We start from the raw sequence: 18,583 nt of genomic DNA, 5'->3' as shown, positions 1-18,583 counted from the left end.
TTTTGATCGAGCATATGGTTCCACTCATGTCATCTAGTTTCGAGTGCAGAGCTGTAAAACCCTCCTGCATGTATTCCATTCTTCTTTGTGATTCAGTGGTTTTGGGGGGTGGGTGGTATACAGACATGGATGCCCCAGGCTCTGATCGGTTTCGGTGTTGCTTTGGCACACATGTTGGAGCCCTGCTTTTTGTTAGCTCCTTTGGTCATGATCCCGTCCAACCACGTGGGAAATAGAGTTATACAGCACCCAAGAGATCCGCAGAGCAAGAGTCGGGACGGGAAACTCTGTCCAGCGAGTATTGATGGATGATAGGGTGTTAGCTAGAGGTAGTGGTTGGACGCAGTAGTGAGCTTCAGGGCGGTGGAGGTTCAGTTAGTGCAGAGAAGGGTTCATGCTGTGTAAGCTCCCAAACAGGGATGGCGCATAGGATTCCCCAATATCAGCAGGCCAAAGATATCCGAGGTGTCAGTCGGAGGATCTGATGCACTAGCAATCTGTGGGCAATGAGTATGCGGGGCCACAATGACCAGAAAAATGCTGCATTGGCAACGTCCAGGCTGTTTTGCCGATTCTAAATGACGCTCTCTGTGCTCTCCAGATGTTAGCAGCACAGAAGTAGGGGAAGAGTGATATATGCAGCAGCACAGCGTGTGGCGTTACCAGTGGGGGCCCCCGTACCTTTGATCCGGATGAAGAGAGTGGAGCCACCCTCTGCGTATCGTCCCGTCGCTCGCCAGCAGGACCGGAGCTCCAGCTCTCAGGGCGGTAGCAGGGCTGGTAGAGAAGAGCACTGTTTGAGTCTTGGGGCTCACCATGATCGTTGGTGCAGAGCCGGGAAGATGAAGACCGCACCGCCCGTAGGATTAGGGCTGCAGTCCAGGAGCAGATAATTGCAGGCAGGAGCTCGAAGTATGCCGGCAAGGGGGAGGAGGCGCCCCAGGGTGTATGCACAAATGTCCACTTTGCGGAGGATCAAGGGGGCCAAGTCTGAGACCGCAGTTATGGCTGTTCGGCGCTCCATGCCCTGAGCTGAACTGCTCCGAGCAGCGGTCGTCCCTCGCCCAGTCAGGCCCAAAGTCCCCGCCACTCAGGTGTGGAGAAGTCCGCTCCCTGTGGAAGTGGGAATCGCAACGTGATAACCCACATGTCGCGTACCGAAGCAGGAATGTCTAAGGTGTTAGCTGGGAGACCTGACAGGGTAGAAGGGCAGTGGGCTGGCCGGAGTTGCAGCGTTCAGCTAGTTGCCACTTGCAGCAATGTCTGAGCTCTTCAAGTAATATGCGGTGTATCAGGATCAGCCCAATATTGCACTTTAGTGTAGGAGTCGAACCTCAACACTTGTGCCTCCCCAATATCAATAGCACAGCAGTGGGGCTAGAATGTCCGGTGCGCAGCACAGCTTGTGATATTGTAGGCAGGGCCGCCCTGTACCTTGTATCCTGGTGAAAGGATGGCGAAGCGTCTCTACGTGTCATCTCGTCTCGCCGTAGCTAGACCGTCATTATGATCCACAGGGTGCCCGCAGAGTCAATCAAGGGGGGGTACCACTCGATTGTGGGGTCTCCCAGTGGTCATTAGTCCAGAGCCGGAGGGCACCGTCAGCGAGATCCGGGAGCTCAATCCCAAGTGGCGGGTTGCTTGCTGGACCCCGGAGAAGGTTGAAGTCGGGCAGGGCGCCCCAGAGTGTCCATACATAAGCACCCGTTGCAGGGGCGTGGGGGCACCACAAGCCGCCGCAGTACGGGATGGTCTCAGGCAAGGTCAACGAGCCCGATGAAGTGGACACCCCTCCCCCAGCTGGGCCCGGAAGCGCCGTCCCTTGTATGTTCTGGAGTCCACACCCTGTGGTAGCGTGGTGCGGGGCACCGTGAGAGGACAGGCAGTGATTAAAAAAACAGAGTTTTCTCTGTAACAGTCCCTTTCTGAGACACGCTGGCCCGGCAGCACCCTCAGCAGATCGTCAGGCATCAATCCGCAAATGTTCAAATAGAGACGCGGCACCAGAAAGGAAGGATCAGCCAGAAGGATTTTCCCCAACACAGAGCTACACACTCAGGCGGCCATTGCATATGAGCGCAACAGCGCCCCCGCGGTAAAGGCCTTTCTTGTCCTATTCTAAAGAGAAATTTCCCTACCTAGAAAGCAAAACTAAGGATCTGTGTCAGGAGGTCCGTAACTAATAATCCGTCCTTGTGTCCAAAGTGTCCTACATTTGCCCTCACACTATAGACAAAAATAACAAAGGGTGCAAGGAGAATGTCTTTGACTTGATGATGGTAAAGTGTTTCAAAACCGAAAAACAATAACTCCAATGAAAATGTTCGCCAGGGTAAAATACCCTTGGACACAGAGGATGTTTCCCTTCCCCTAGATTCTTCAAATAGATTGCAAAAGTGTTCCTTTAAGTAACAGTTCCTTTAGACCTGCTCTGTATTCACAAAGTTCTGGTTTAAGCAATAAAATTATTTTCTGTGCACCTTTTGTACATTGCCTGGAATACCCCCCTGACAGGAATCTTGCTTCAACTTCAATTACCTGGTATACTCGCCAGCCAGGACTTCCTTCTGTAGGTTTGCAGATTACCTGGTATACTCTCCTGCCAGCATTTGCCTAATGTTCCTCAGTTCTTTAGTTATATCAAAATAGATATACCAAGCACCTCACACAGTGTACGCTATGTTTGGCAATGCGTGTTCAAACTTCTCTCCTACATTGGCATCTCCTGCATCTGTATTGAATTGGGGTATGCATTAAGACTTTGTCTTGAAGCATTCAAACATTCTTCTTATTGGGTATTGATTTTGGAAACTCTGGGCTTTGCCCAAATTAGCAATTTCCTACCATTCAAACAATCTGTGTTATTGCGCTTATCGGAATGCCCCGGGGCAAACTCACGGGTCATATCCAGCATTTTCGAAACTCTTCGCATCTCTGCGGGACTGCTCCTTCACCTGCTTTCCATTGGGAAGTGTGCAGACGCTCTCCCAGCGTTTTACGTGGCTCTGCAGTGACTCACAAGTCTCCCTTTTCATTCGGTAGTGAGGAGTGCTGCCTCAGCGAGCGGTCTGACCAGTAGCTCCAGTGTGGCTTCTCTCATCTCCACGACCCTCTTGGCTCGCATGCGCCTTCTCTTCCTCCATTCCAGCGGTCTACTGCGAGTTCACAAATCTGGACCTGGGGCTCACCATTCTCTCCTGAACTGCTCTCTTCCATAGTACTTTTTACCTCTTTGAATGTCCCACGGACTGAAGGTATGGAAAAACTAGTCTGCATGTGATACTTCGAGTTTCTGTTACTTTGCACAAACTCCTTAATCATCTTCCTCATCTCAGTACCTGAGTGATTATGGGAGTTGGAGTCCATAGATAACTCTGTATTCTCAACTCTTTTATTTCGTTTTCTATCGGGATTTCACATAAGGGCATATCAGAAAAACTTGTTGTGCATGTTAAGTGTTTTTTCTTCAGGTTCTCACAGAAAAGTACATTAGAAAAGATGGTATGTATGTGTTGAATCTTGAGTAATTTTTCATAGGGATTTTGCATAAGAGTATACCTGAAACAATGGGTGCCATATGTGGGTTGTTTGGGTCAAAGGTGGAGTTCTGACTAAAGAAGTTTAGACAAAAGGGTTCTCTACTTTCTCTACTGGGTGTACCGTTAAATGACAACATGCCATTATAAGGTCTTGGGTGTCAGATGCTCTTCTTAATCGGAAAGGGGGGAATACCGCCCATAATACAGCCCATTGTGGGCTTACTGTGTTTAGAGAATTTGTCTCAAAAGGGGCCAATGGCCTGATGGATGTACAAGATATTTGCATCTAGTTAAGTATATTAAATTGATTTACTTGTAATATACTTTAACATAATTTTGTATCCAATGATCATTATGGCTGACCTTTTTTGTCGTCCTTTTGCAGTGGGCAGTTGAGGTCTGGACAATTTTGTTGCCTAGACATTTTTTCATTTAGTTTGCTAACGTATTAAGGCATACCCTTTGTTGAACACGCGAATGGAGTTTAACTTTAACTTTATTAGGTATTGAGGAAGAAGTTTAAAAATTGAGTTACTTTGAGTGCAGTTCCCATAGTTCTTCTGGGTCAAGACAGACCCAGTCCCGATATCCGCCACAAACACTGACCTCCACTTTGCCTGGGAAAGGAGCTTTGCCCGGCAAAGGGCTTTTCATGTATGGTAATTGCAGACCCAAGCGAACAGGAAGAAGGCCAAGGAAAGAAATGGGAAGTACCAGTAAAAAACTTGTGGCACAGCTATTTTGGAGTATCTGGTACTCTAAATGGAATGATGCTGTAAAACGGAAAAGTGCACAAGTAAGCAGGGGAGAGAATCCTATTGAATCAGAAATGTCTTAAACAAAACACAAAACTAAAATAAATCAATCTCCAAATACTCAATATAAATGAGTTTATTCTGATAATTATAGTTTTACCACTGTGAAACCATTGAAGAAAATAAAGGGCATTTTGTCAAACTTCTGCGAGATCACAAAATGAAAAATTAGAAATCCTTTGCCCTCAGGCAGCAAAACCTCCATTTAGTTTACTCAATCATATTGAAGAAGCAAACTTTTGCAATATGCAAAAATGGATGCTCTCTTTTCTCCAACATGATCTTTTCAAAGAGAAGAACAAAGTACTGTCAACTGTAACGTTCTTTCGATTGGATGTTCCTCTCACGTATTCCTCATCTTATATGTTCGTATCATCAGCTTTGCTGCTTCGGAAAAAGAAAATTCCACATCAGAGGGCGCTGTGCTCGATGTCGTGGCGTCAATGTCCCTCGAGGGCTGCCATAGAGTGTCAACGTCAACCGCAGTATAAATGGCTCGAGCCGCGCCTGTTGGCTTCAGTTCTGTTTTTTCGATCTCAATTGATGAGTTGATAAGGCGTACCCTTAGAGCGTAAGCTCTCAAGGAACATTGAGTGTAAAATACAAAAATTGTACGGCGGGGTACGTTGGGAGGGTCGATGAGGAATACGTGGGAGGAACATCCAATCGAAAGAACGTAACAGTTGGTAAATAACTTGTTCTTCGAATGGATTGTGTCCTCCCATGTCTTCCTCATCTTTAATAGACTCCCAAAGCAGTAAAAATTTGGAGGGAGTCCTAATTAATTTTACTCATGGACCGTATGTAGAACGGCCTTAGCAAAAAGACCCCATTGGCCTGAGGTGTAATCTAAACAATAGTGTTTCACAAAAGTGTGCATTGGCGACAAGGTGGCCGTTGTACAAATATCTTGCACCGGGACACTTCTCTGAAGAGCTGTTGAAGTCACCATGCCCCTAGTGGAATGAGCCCTTAGCCCATCTGGAAGTTCTTTACCTGCAGCTTGTAACATTCTCCAATTGCTAAAATTATCCATCTGGATAAGGTCTGTTTCGTTACTGCCAGGCCCAATTTATGGCCAGTGGAGCCAATGAAAAGTTGGTCACTTTGCTGAAATTTTGCCAGTCTAGAAATTGAAAAGTTGAGAGCCCTTTTTGGGTCCAGCCTGTGGAGTCTTTCTTCCTCCTTAATTGCATGAGGGGAAGGATAGAAAGATGGCAATGTGATCTTTTGAGACAAGTGAAAGTCAGAGACTATTTTTGGTAGAAATGAAGATTTGACTTTAAGTATAACTTTGTATTTATGGAAGATGGTGTGAGGAGGCTTACAAGAGAGCCTGTAACTCACTCACCCTGCGGGCTAATGTAATAGCCACTAGAAGGATTGTCTTCAAAGTGAGAAGCCTTAACGGACACGAATGCAAAGGCTCAAAAGGAATGCATGTAAAGAATTTCAATACTAAATTTAGATCCCAAACAGGGACTTGAAATGGGACTGGAGGTTACACGTTAGTGAGACCCTTTAGGAATTGCACAAGCAATGTAATTTTAAAGTACGATACCTCTTCTAAGGAGCAGTTAAAAATAGAAAGCGCAGCTAAGTTTTCTTTTTACTGTACCAACCTGGAGGCCTCGATTGGAAAGAGAGGACCATAGGTGTACCACATAGGAATGGATCCATATTCTTATATTTGCACCAGTTACTGAACTGGTTCCAACGACACCGGTACAAAGAGTTTGTTGCTGGTCTTCTGGCCGAAAGCAAAATCTCCATTACGTCGTCTGGGAGGTTTCAATCCTTATATCTCAGCCTCTCAGAAACTAGGCCTGAAGGTGGGGTGTCTTGATCTCTGGATGGAGAATCCGACCTTCCTCTTGCGAGAGAAGATCCTCTCTTAGTGGAAGACGTACTGGAAGGCAGATTGAGATGTCCAGAAGGTCCGGGTACCGCATCCTCCTGGCCCAATCCGGGGCAATTAGGATCATGGTTTTCCTGAACTTTCTCAGCCTCCTGATTACCTGAGGAATCATGGGGACTGGAGGAAATGCGTATAGGAGTGGAAATTCCCAGTCCACTACGAACGCGTCCCCTAGAGCTCTTCTTGGAGGAAATTCCGTTGAGCAGTACAGTTTGCACTTTCTGTTGACACTGGTCGCGAACAGATCCACTTGTGGGGTTCCCCAAAAGGGTGAAGATCTCTTGAAGGACTTCCTGAGCTAGCTCCCACTCACACACCATGGGACACTGTGCTCTGCCTGCTCAGAGCATCTGCTGCCGTGTTCTGCTCTCCGGCTAGGTGAACTGCAGACAGAGAGATTCTTTCTTGCATTGCCCAGAAGCAGAGCTGCATTGCTTCTCTGCACAGTGGTAGTGACCCTACGCCTCCTCTCTTGTTGAGGTAGTACATGGCCACTGTGTTGTCCGCCATTATCAGGGCATTCTTTCCCCGTAGAGAGGGCAGAAAGGACTTCAGTGCTAGTCTGATTGCCCTCAGCTCCAAAAGGTTGATGTGTAGTTTTCACTCTGATAGAGTCCAAAGACCGCTTACTGTCAGATCGTTGGTGTGGGATCCCCACCCTGTCAGTGAGGTGTCCGTTACTACTGTTCTCTCCGGCAATGGTTGCCAAAAAAGATTCTCCCTTGAGAATATTGTCCGTGCAAGCCCACCATAGAAGATCTTGAGCCACCCTGGCCGGAACTTACAAAAGATCTGACATATTCCGTGAAAATTGGGACCATTGAGTCCTGAGGGCCCATTGAAGGGATCACATTCTCAATCTGGCCTCTGGCACCAGAAAAATCCAGGATGTCATGAGGCCGAGCAACCTCAGAAAATCGAAGGCCGGCAGATGCTGGGCATTCTGGAACTTTGCTACCATCTGCAGAACGTGATGAGCTCTCACCTCGGGACGCGAGGCTTTGGCCGAGGAAGTATCCAGGACTGCTCTGATGAATTGGAGTCTTTGGAATGGCATCATATTTGAATTCTTGTAATTGAGGGAGAAGCCCAGTCTGCGTAAGAAGTGGAAGGTCATGCTCAGATGTTCCTGGGCCTGTTCGGGTGAACGTGCCCCGATTAACCAATCGTCCAGGTAAGTGTAGACATGAATCCCACATCTCCTGAGTCTCGCTGCCACTACCGCCATCAGCTTGGTGAAGACCCTCGGTCGGAGGTCAACCCGAATGGCAGAACTCGAAACTGATACTGAGAACTGCCAATCGCGAACCTCAGGTACTTCCTGTGCTTGAGATGGACCGGCACATGAAAGTAAGCATCCTGAAGGTCCAATGATACCAACCAGTCCTGAAGTTGGGGAGCCTGAAGGATCTGAGAAAGGGTTACCATCTTGAACTTGTCCTTCATGAGGAACTTGTTCAAGTATCTTAAGTCTAAGATGGGTCTCAATCCTCCATCCTTCTTTGGGATGACGAAGTATGGGGAATACCAACCCTTGTTCCTCTCCGCTACAGGTACAAGTTCTATTGCACCTTTCTCTAGCAGGATTAAAATGTCCTGCAACAGGAGCAGATCTGGAATTTTGACAGAGTTGTATCCCGGTAGATGGTCTTGAGGCCTTTTCTTAAAAGGAAGGCAGTAACCTTGAGACACTGTTTCCAGTGCCCAAGCATCTGAAGTAATGCCCTGCAATTCGTTCAGATGCTAAGAGATCCTGCCTCCAACCGGGGTCTTGTGGGTCAAGGCCCCTCAGATTGGCTTTGCAGAGGCTACAGCAGCGGCTGAGGGGACAGATGCCGCAGCTGGGGCTGATCTAGCACCCTTCCTCATCCACCCAGAGGGCATTTTCTTTGTCCTCTTTGACTAGCCTGTCCTTTTCCTCTTCCAAATGAGGAATAAAAAACGAAAAGAACGACCCCACCAGGAAGATGAGACTGAATAGGAGTGTTGCTGAGATTGCCATAGGGAGGCGCTAAGGGACTTAGCCGCCGCCTTAGAGGCCTGCAGCTTCTCCAAACTTTCTTCCGCCTTGCTGCCGAACAACCTCAAGCCGTCAAATGGCATATTGAAAAGTCCGGCCTGCACATCCGGTGCAAAGCCCAACACGCAAACCTGAGTAGCACGGTGCTAGACGCAATGAACCTGCTGATGCTGTCAGCAGTGTCTAGTCCTGATTGAAGGCATTCCCCCATAGCCTCCTTTCCATCTTTCACAATCGCAAGAAAGCTCTCGTTTCTCACCCTCAGGAATGTGTTCAGCCGCCACACTAATACAATCCCACAGGGTCTATGAGAATCTTGCAAGGGTGAAAATAATCATTTGTTGACTTTAAAGCCAAAAAATCTTGCGAGACCAGGCATCAATTCTCTTATCGTCTCGATCTGGGGGAATAGAAGGGTATGCAGATTGTCTAGTGGATGTAGCTGCCTGGACTACGAAGCGTTCAGGTGAAGGATGTTTAGTTAAATAGTCAGGGTCAGAGGAAGGTCTGTATTTCCTAGCAAAATGTGTGTTCACCACTGGTCCAGATTCTGGAATTTCCCATGCGGCCATAACCTTCCTCTGAAGTGCTGTGTGAACAGGAAGCACAGGATCCTTTTGCGGACCTTGACTGAGAATGTCAGTTATGTCATCCTGTTTGTAGATGGGTGAATTTCTGTTCCACCCCATGAACTCCACCACCCTATTCATAATATTTCAATATGCTGAGTCTGCATGATCAACAGGGTCAGGTTTGTCAAATTCCAATTCAGGTGATGTGTCTATACAACTAGCTGTTTGGAGACAGTCCTAGAGGTCAGACATTTTGGACTGAGGGTCAATTAGTTCTTCAGGAACATCCCTTGTACCATATTTTACCCCAAAAGGGCAAATCTCCTCTTCCGAGGATTGTTCCTCATAAATAGAGGCCATAGATTTGAAAAACTCTTTTCGTGGCACACAGTGAAAAATGTTACTCGTGGTTTGTGAGGGCATTGACCTTGGTTTTGCCAAAAGGCGTCAATGCTGGTGCCGGAATCAATGTTGCCCTCGAAAAAAAGACATAGATGGTGTTGATATTGTCGACGCTGGCTCCGATAAGGTCGAAGGAGCTTTAGATGTAAGCCAAAACTTTTTAAACTCTGCTGCCCAGAGAAATCAAATAAAATGTGAAAATATTTCATCTGCAAAGCAGTTTTAATATTCAATTTTAAGATGCTGGTAAGAGGGCAAGACAAACAGAATCAGTATATTGTGAAAACATACAAAAAAACTATAAATTGATTCACCTGAGATCTATATGTGTGACCATGTTGAACAAGGGAACACTCAGGAGCGATACACTTGATGGCCCAATACTTGTGTGTGGCTCTAAAAGCCTCCCATTTTCTAGGGGAATCATGTTTTTATGGACAAGTGACAACCCTCGTTATCAGAAGGAGACGAAGAAGAAGAAGAGGGAGATCAGTGACGCCTCTTCTTCACCTTCTTCGAAAAAGACGGCGAAGATTTTCTTGACCAACTCCTCGACCTAGATTTATTCGACTTACGTCAGGACTTTTCCCCAGGCTCCGCAGAGTCTTTATTTTTCTTCAAAGAGGCTTTGGAAGATTCCTCCCCCACCGCCAATTTACCTCTTCGTTCCTTGAGAGCTTTATTCATCACAGCTTGACAGGAACCATTCGTCAACTCGATAGTTCGGACCCAAACACCAGAGGCAAACTCGATGGGGGTCAGTTATACAAATTTTCTTCCCGCAACTCTGCCACTTTTTAAAGCCAGTTTTAGAGGCAGAAGGGTTAGATGAGGAAGACATCTCGAAAGACTGAAGCACCGTTTTCATACACACGAAGCAAAAGCTTTTGGGAAAACTGAACTGAAGCCAACGGGCGAAGCTCTAGCCATTTATACTGCGGATGACATCGAGACTCTATGGCAGCCCTCCAGGGACATCGATGCCACGACATCGAGCACAGCGCCCTGTGGTGTGGAATTCTTTTTTCCAAAGCAGCAAAGCTGATGATACGATATCTAAGATGAGGAATACGTGGGAGAACACAATCCATTCGAATTTTAGGTTTCTGAACAAAATCCATCAGCATATTCAAAATAAAACGCACCTGTCTTTGGATAATATTAAGAAGAAAGTCCGGATTTCGACTGCGACACAGCAGATGTCCTAACTTGAGTGTCTGATTTAGGGTCTTAATCTGTTCTATCACTGCAGGTGGAGGCTTGCGTGGAGGACCTCTGAAATGACAGAAATGGACACTTAAAGCATGTAATGCTACAACTACAAACAGATTCCAAGCTTTAACATCATTTGTCAAACTACTATGTCTTGGATTCGATTGAAGACACTACCAGGCACAGCAAGCTCAAGGAAGCATACTAAATTTATTTATTTATTTTTGGGCTCTTCCTTTGTTTATGAATCTGTGAAGCAAGCCTAAAATGGCTGCTATGCAAACATGGGCTCACTAGGAGCTCAGCCCTGCACCCTCTGTAATGGACTGAACTGGTTGAGACTGATCTCTGGCCCTAGACAGGCAAACTTGAAAGATCACACAAAGTTTCAAAGGTGTACTCCTACTCAATGACACAATGTTCTAGATTTATTTTGCCAAGGTCAGTAGGGTTATTGACCCCAAGATTTTTAATATACATATTTTTCTCATGGAAAAAAGCACCCAAGGACACTTATCTTTTTAGAATTTTGTACACAATACAGGTAAGTACAATCCAGTCAATTAGACTGAATATTGGTGAACATAGAACATGTTTTTCTTTTGTTGAACGACAGAATTGACTTTAGAAGTAAGATGTGGACACAGAACAAAACATTTTTCAGTGAACAAATATCAGTGTAAATGTTGGACACCGGACTGGTAGAGAAGCTGTTGACACTATTGTGTTTAGGCCAAAAAGGTAAAGCTGCTTGATGGAGCTTGCATGTGGTTGGCCTTCATCAGGACGTGAAATAGGTGGTAAAGGAGTTTCCTGTGGGTCTCTGTCAAAAGATAATGATAAGAGAAGTGTGGTTTAGGAGTGGAGTAATCTCAAGTATTTAGTACATAATTTACATGAAGCTAGTAAATGCTTACATTGAAAGAAAAAGGGGGCCAATAGTTTTTGAGTCACATATTGTGAAGTTTACCATAAGCTATACTTTGCTACAGTGAAATCTCAAGAATACATCCTCTCTCTGGTAGTAGGAGGAAAGGTTATCACCAGATTCTTGATGATTGCGGGAAAACCATGGCTGCCTAAAAAGACAAAAACAGAGGTGGAGCCCAATTAGTCTACTGTGGGTCAGAAATTCACTCATGGCTGAGAATTAATTTCTTGCAGGAGTGGGTCTTCTTACCTCGGTGGGAAGGGGCTTAAGGGACCAAGTACCAATCCTAGTCCAAGCGGTGAATGCGTCCTAGCGAGGGTAAGCCGTATCCCAGGAATCAATCTTCAGGCTGTAAAGAGGAAAAACACACAAAAAGTGGGTTTCCTCTCGACGCCAGAGGGATGCAAAAAGACAATTTATGCACTGTGTGATCAGGACGTTTAAAACGTGCAGGATCGAGCGGTAATTCAGTCGGTTGCCGTCTGTTTGAGTTGTTGAAAATGAACCAAGGATAACTTCGGAGAGAAGTGAAGTGCCAACCCATGGGCTACCCAAAATGGTGCCTAGGGAGTGTGTGCTGCACATATCATAAGAATGCTACCGAAATGGTTAAGTGAATTCGAATTGTTGTCAAGCGTGTTCCCGTGCCTAATGCGATACAAATTTAAGTCAGTTTAAGAAAAAAACATCGGCCCTAATGGGAGAATGGGACACTGTGTCCGTGCTTGGGTCGCTACGAGACGCAGTTAAAGTGGCACTCCTAAGGTGTAAAACCTGGGGCGGTGGTCTAAATGCACAGTACTTACTTAATGTAACTGTATGTGCGCGTTGCTGCGATCCGCTAATGCTCAGCCTGGGACGCTGCCGGAGAAGGCAAGTTTACCTTCGTGCAGCGTTGCCAGGGTGATCGCTAGTTAAATAAACCGAGGCAGCCATTGCTGGATGATTCGCTGCATGCCAAGTGAAGTGTTGCTTATGGGCCAGCCAATGATGGACCGCCATGTGCTGTCCCCTGAGGGGTGTTCGCGAAAAGCTCCACCCCCTCAGTGAGAGTAACAGCGGAGAAGGAACCCTGTGGGACACGGGCAATATGTCAGTGTGTGGACCAACGGTGTATGTCAGGTCTAGTGGAAGAGTGTCCACACATGGTGTGTCCGAGCACACAAGTGACACCAGGTATGATGATAGACAAGGCTACACACAGACGATACGGAAATCGGTAAATGTGCTGGACGTAAACGTGCCACACTGTGTGCCGTCAAGACTGCATGGAAATGAATACCTCTGAAAGAATGTGTATAACGTGGGGTACAGAGCCCGTTATTCCATTCTGTTTAGTGTTATAAAAAAAGCACACCCAGCTGTTAAATTACATATTGTAATTTAACAGCTGTAAATGTAAAAAACTAAAATTTACAAGTTGTAAATGTAAAAAACTAAGATCAAACAAATGAGTGTACCGTCATGGCCTTGATCATGGCCTTAATTGTGTGAAACGGGGAACAATAGTGATGGACAAACTAAACATTAAAAGGACATCCCTCGGGCGTGGCTTGGAGTCATGGCGGTCGGTACGGCTCTGTAATAGCTCCCGGCGGACGTCACGCGCCTTGTTATGATGCACCGGAGAGCCCGAACATTATACATCGGTTTGTCAAGAATTGTGCAGCGGAACCCCCAGGGCGGCTGCGGGTCGTCTCTGAAGCCAGGAGATGGCCGTTTTAAGCGTTTTAGGGGTCTCAAGTGGAGAAGCAGCGGGGGAGGCCGCGGAGAACAAGATGGCGGCCCCCTGATGCAACGCTAGCACAGGGGACCGCGGCCCGCGTAGCACCAACGGTTTAGCAGCCCTTGCCGGAGCAGTTTGTCGCTGAGCCGAGCGCAGCCTCCTGTGGCCTTAGTGGAGCACCTGGGCTGGCAGAGTCTGGGCAAAGCAGGGAGCCTCCAAGCGAGGGTTGAAGCAGCCACCGAAGGGGCCGGAGGCAGTGGAGCGGCCCGTCGGAGCGGGGACCTGGGGCTCCCCACCTCTACGAGGGAAGTTGGTGCCTGCGGAGCCGGAGAGTTGCGGCATTGTGGCAGTGCTTTGGTCCCGCCTGGCCCACCCGACCCCGCAAAACTAAAGGCAGACAGCAGCAGAGGCCGGGCGGGAACATTGCAGGAGTCCGGAGGGAAGAGAAGGATCCGGCACAGGTTGGCTGGGAGCTGTTATCCCCACCCCCATTGCCCAGGCCTGAAAGCAGAGCAGGGGCGGAGTGGGGGCTTAAACTATCTCAGCGGCCCGCCTGACCACGGACCCCCCCAGCGGGGGATCAAGCGGCACAGTCTCGAGGGAGACCGGTCCGGAGGTGGGTGCTGCGTCCCCAGCGGCCCGGCCCCTACTTTTCTCAGCTGAGGAGGACAAATGCGGCGGTCTGGGTGTTTCGAGGCCTGCAAAAGTCTGCTGGGGGCGGGAGGCCATCAAACCCTGGGCTGCATGCGGAGCGTGGACCCATCTTAACTACGCGGCCTGCCTCCAACCGAGTCAGCACCTGAGTCAGAAGGACTCGTTATAGCCTGGACACAGATAGCTGCAAAGCCCATTTAAGGACACAAACCCCACGAGGTCCACTCCCTGGGGGCGCACACATTGAGCGTCTGGACCTGGAGATTCGGGGTGGAGTAGCTCGGGGGCCTGACCCAGTACCGGTGTGGCAGAGTCCCGGGAGAGTGGGGAAGCTCAGCCTGGGGGCGGACGTGGGCGCATAGCCGGCGGATCAGCTACAGGCCGCCCCTCCACACTGAACGCCAGACAGGGGCTGGGCAACCCCCACCCCCCCATGTCGGTGGTGAGAGCACACCCGGTCAGGTCAGGTCGGCCCGGGGAGGGTCACCTGGACTCCACTGCACCCCACCTGCAACAGCTGGGCGGCGGCGGCCCTCCCGGTGGGGGCCAGCGGTGACGCATTCCCCCCCCTCTTCTTTCAGTTGCAACCTGCTCGCTTTCAAGGCCAACAGGGTCGTGCCCCCGGGCGCCCAGCCCGGTCCGCCATGTCTAAGAAGTCCAGTAAGCAAACTGATATTGCTACCCTCTTATCCACCCCGGCCTTGGACAGGTCCAGGAGAGGGGAACACCTGGAGACGGGGGAAACAGGGGCTGGAAACACTCACGGACCACAGTCCCAGGGGGTGCAGTCTGCAGCTGTCACGAAGTCTGACCTCCTTCCGATCTGCTCTCAGCATTGACGAAGGAGTTCCAAAGAGGCACGGAGGAAGTGAAAAGCACTATCACTGCGCTTGACACAAGAGTGGGGGAACTGGAAACTAGGATGGCAGAGGCAGAGAACACCCTGTGTGAACAGGCATACGAAATCGAGAAGGGGTCAGACAGGCTTGCGAAGCTGGATGTGAGGCTATCGAGTTGAAGCAAGAGGACGCAGAGAACCGCTCCCGTTGCAACAACATACGTTTGAGGGGCATACCCACATCAGTCCCAGACGCCGACCTAGAGAGCTACGTGCGAGACCTCTTTCAATTAATCCTAACTGTGCTGGACGACAGCCCCCTGGTGATTGACAGGGTTCACAGAACCAGAGCCAGACCGAATCCTTCGGTCCCACCTGACGTCCTTGCGAGACTGCACTACTACAAAGTGAAGGAGGAGATTATGCTGGAAGCTAGAAACTCTCCCCGAATCTTGTTCAGGGATGCCTCTATTTCCCTGTATCAGGACCTTGCGGCGGCGACGTTAGCAAAGAGAAAGGCGCTGAAACAAGTCACAGAATGGCTACGAGAGAAAGGGGTCTCCTACCACTGGGGGTTCCCCACGGCTTTAATCTTCACCTGGAACGGGATCATCCGCCACATCCGCAACACTCACGAGGCAGAAAAGTTATTGTTCCCAGATGGTGGGGAGGGAAGTAACAACGAAGATGCGCCCTCCGAAAAGGAGGAACGAAGGGACCCCCATCGGGCCTGGTCACGTGTCGAGAAGCGGCGCCGAAGGATCAGAGGACCCCCACAAAAAAAGCAAATGTCCCAGCTAAGATGGCTAAGGCGACCTACAGAGCTGTAATGCTGAAAAGCGTCACCCATTGGTCTGAACGTCACCGACGGACCCCGTTACAGGGCAAAAGTCATGCAAGCAAACCAACAGATGCAACACACCCAGTTCTCCCCTGCTAGCAGCAAGGCCTGTTGGCCCATATCCTAGTAGGCAGCGTTGGCCAATCCGGTGCCCCCCCATTGGTTGAAGGCTGGTCCAGAGAACCAAGTTTTGTTGTTTTTCGAAGGGGGTGGGGGGCGTTAGTAAAAGGGGGACTACCACCAGTAACACGGAAGGCAGACACGACGACATCTACCCACGTGAAGGGGCGGAGAAAGGAGGGAGGTAGCAACAAGGATCAGCATTCATACCCTCAGAAATGGGGCCATCTACTACAAACCTAACCATGACCACATGGAATGTCCAGGGCTTGAACTCCCTTAGAAAAAGGAAATCTGTGGAACAACGCCTAGCCCAACTGGAGGCGGACATAGTATGCCTTCAAGAAACTCATCTCCTGGCGGCAGGCAAGCAGCGAATCAGGTTCCGCAGATTCCCAAAGAGATATTTCGCAACCAGTGGCAAGAAAAAGAGAGGGGTTGCGATCCTGCTCTGCCAAGCAGTGGTGCTTTCCGAAGTCACGGTTAAACAAGACCCCGATGGCAGATTCTTGCTGAACAAGGGTCGCTTGGTCGAACTCCCGATCACCATTGCGGCCATCTACTCCCCGAACGAGGCTCAGGAGTGTTTCTTACACAGGGTGCTCCCAGTGCTAACTACCTTTGCTGAGGGGAAATTATTAATTGGAGGGGACTTTAACCTCACTCCAGACCCCACTATCGATAAGTCCCTGCCACCCAACGGATCAGACTTTTCAAAAGCACTGGCCCTGGCTGAATTCCTGAGGGAGACGGGGACGGTTGACACATGGAGATTAGCAAACGACAAAGCAAGGGACTACACCTTTTTCTCACATGTCCACAGGAGTCTATCGAGGATCAACCTCCTCCTGTTCTCGACCGCCTTGTTCCCCTGCATCACAGATGTCCATATAGGTTTCAGAATCATCTCGGACCATGCCCCAGTGGTGGCACAGCTACAAACAGAGGGCCTACCGGATCCACCACAAAAGGCCTGGAAGCTGCAAGACTACCTCCTGTCAGACACAGCAGACAGTCAAGAGATCTCAGAGGCCCTGTCTAACTATTTCACAGAAAATGTGGGTAAAGGCTCTACAGAGGCGATGGTATGGGATGCCATCAGAGGGGTGGCCTTGAACTGCACGGCAGCACACAAACGCAGGCATCAGCTGAGACTAGAGGAACTTGAGAGGGCAGCGGCTGAGAGAGAAGCAGCCCACAAGATGAGACAGTCGACTAAATCATAGAGTGAGCTACGCAAAGCAAAAGCAGTTCTCGAAATGCACCTATGGGATCGGACGGCCCGAGCTCTAACATTCACAAAGCAATATTACTACCTGAATAGCAACAAGGCCAACCGCCTGCTGGTGCATAAACTGAAGAAATTGCACATTAGGAACACCATCAAAGTCCTGCGGGGACCGAGAGGGGGTACCCCGCTGCTCAGACTCCGACAAGGTAGCCATCATGACCGAAAACCATAGGGAGGTGATGTCGGGGAAACCCACGGGGTGGATCTAATTGCTGTGTACCTGCAAACAGCTCCGAAGCACCCCCGTCACCCACAGATGGACGCCCTGGAGGATCCCATCTCAGCAGAGGAGGTGGCTGAGTTAATTAAATCTGTGAAAAATACAGCGCCAGGCCCAGATGGATTCCCCGCACCATTCTATAAGAAATATAGCCACATCCTGGCCCCGCACCTAGCCTCCCTGTTTAACACCTTCTTGGAAACGGGCTCGGTCACCCACTCCATGGAATAATCCGTCACTGTCCTGATCCCAAAACGGGACAAATCCGGAACTCTGCTCTTCATATCGCCCCATCGCTCTACTAAAAGTAGACGCTAAGATATTCTCGGAGCTTCTGGCACGTAGACTTGCTGCTCTTCTCCCAGATCTCATATACCCGGACCAGACGGGTTTTGTCCCGGGACGCGGCACCCAGGACAATATCAGACGGACCATTAACATCATCAAAACAGCCACAGAACTGGTGAGGAACTGGCGGTAGTGTCTCTTGACGCACATAAGGCCTTTGATAGGCTGGATTGGGGTTTTATGAGAGCTACCCTCCAACACTATGGGGTGGGGCCAAAGTTCCAGAAATGGATAATGGCAAATTATCAACAGCCCACCACAACCCTCAGAATCAACGGGGCACGGTCAACCAAAATAGCAATCACCAGAGGAACTCGCCAGGGAGGCCCCTTGTCACCCCGCATATTCGCATTGTCCCAGGAGCCGTTCGCGGCCAGTATGCATCAAAGCCCGACCATCCAGGGTCTAAAATTCAAGCAGGAGACATATAAGGCAGCCTTGTACGCGGATGATGTGTTGCTAACACTGACCCACCCAAGCTCTTCCCTTGCGGCACTAGCGGAGGAGCTGGAGAGCTTCAAAGCTGCTTCCGGGTTCACAATTAACCCCAAGAAATCAGCGGCGTTGGGTATTAATATGTCCAAAACATCGACAGATCCAGTACCAGCTGGCCTCCGAAATCCCGTGGGCCAAAACGCATCTGGGCTATTTGGGCGTTCAACTTCCCAAATTGATTGAACACAGGTACAAGCTGAACTTCCCGTCCCTATTCAAGGACCTGCAAGCGGACATGTCCCATTGGCAAAAACAAGAAATATCTTGGTTGGGGAGGATCGCAGCCCTAAAAATGAACTTGATCCCCTGACTGCTCTATCACTGCCAAGCTCTCGACAGCACCGATTCCCAGGAAGGCCAAGCCAAGCAGAAGCTCCAAGCGAGTATGTTGAGATTTATATGGGAGGGCAAGAAGCCACAAGTTGCCAGGAAAATCATGCTACGGAGCTCTGGCCGCTTGGGGGCGCCGGAGGTTGAGAGGTACTGCCTGGCCACACAGCTCGCAGCAGCATTCACCTGGCAAACGACGACCAATAAACCCCGCTGGCTCAAGCTGGAGGAGGATTGGAGCAGCTATCCACTGGATTCCCTGCCACACATCGCAGGGTCTAGATACCCGCCGAACACCAGACCGCTCATGT

The 18,583-nt window shown here is 49.2% G+C and overlaps 1 protein-coding gene across 1 annotated transcript in view; it reads right to left on the bottom strand.

Annotated features, from left to right (window-relative positions):
* Positions 1-18,583, bottom strand: part of INTS1 (integrator complex subunit 1) — a 2,112,141-nt gene that overhangs the window by 1,052,788 nt on the left and 1,040,770 nt on the right. The window contains exon 20 of the mRNA XM_069647642.1: positions 10,412-10,541. Within this exon, the coding sequence (XP_069503743.1) occupies positions 10,412-10,541 (130 nt within the window). The remainder of the gene's footprint in view (positions 1-10,411; positions 10,542-18,583) is intronic.

Source organism: Ambystoma mexicanum, chromosome 2q, assembly GCF_040938575.1.
Source record: "Ambystoma mexicanum isolate Mex_15411 chromosome 2q, UKY_AmexF1_1, whole genome shotgun sequence".
NCBI classification, from domain to species: domain Eukaryota; kingdom Metazoa; phylum Chordata; class Amphibia; order Caudata; family Ambystomatidae; genus Ambystoma; species Ambystoma mexicanum.
The sequence above is the reverse complement of the archived record's forward strand: the minus strand, read 5'-3'. Positions and strand labels throughout refer to the sequence as shown.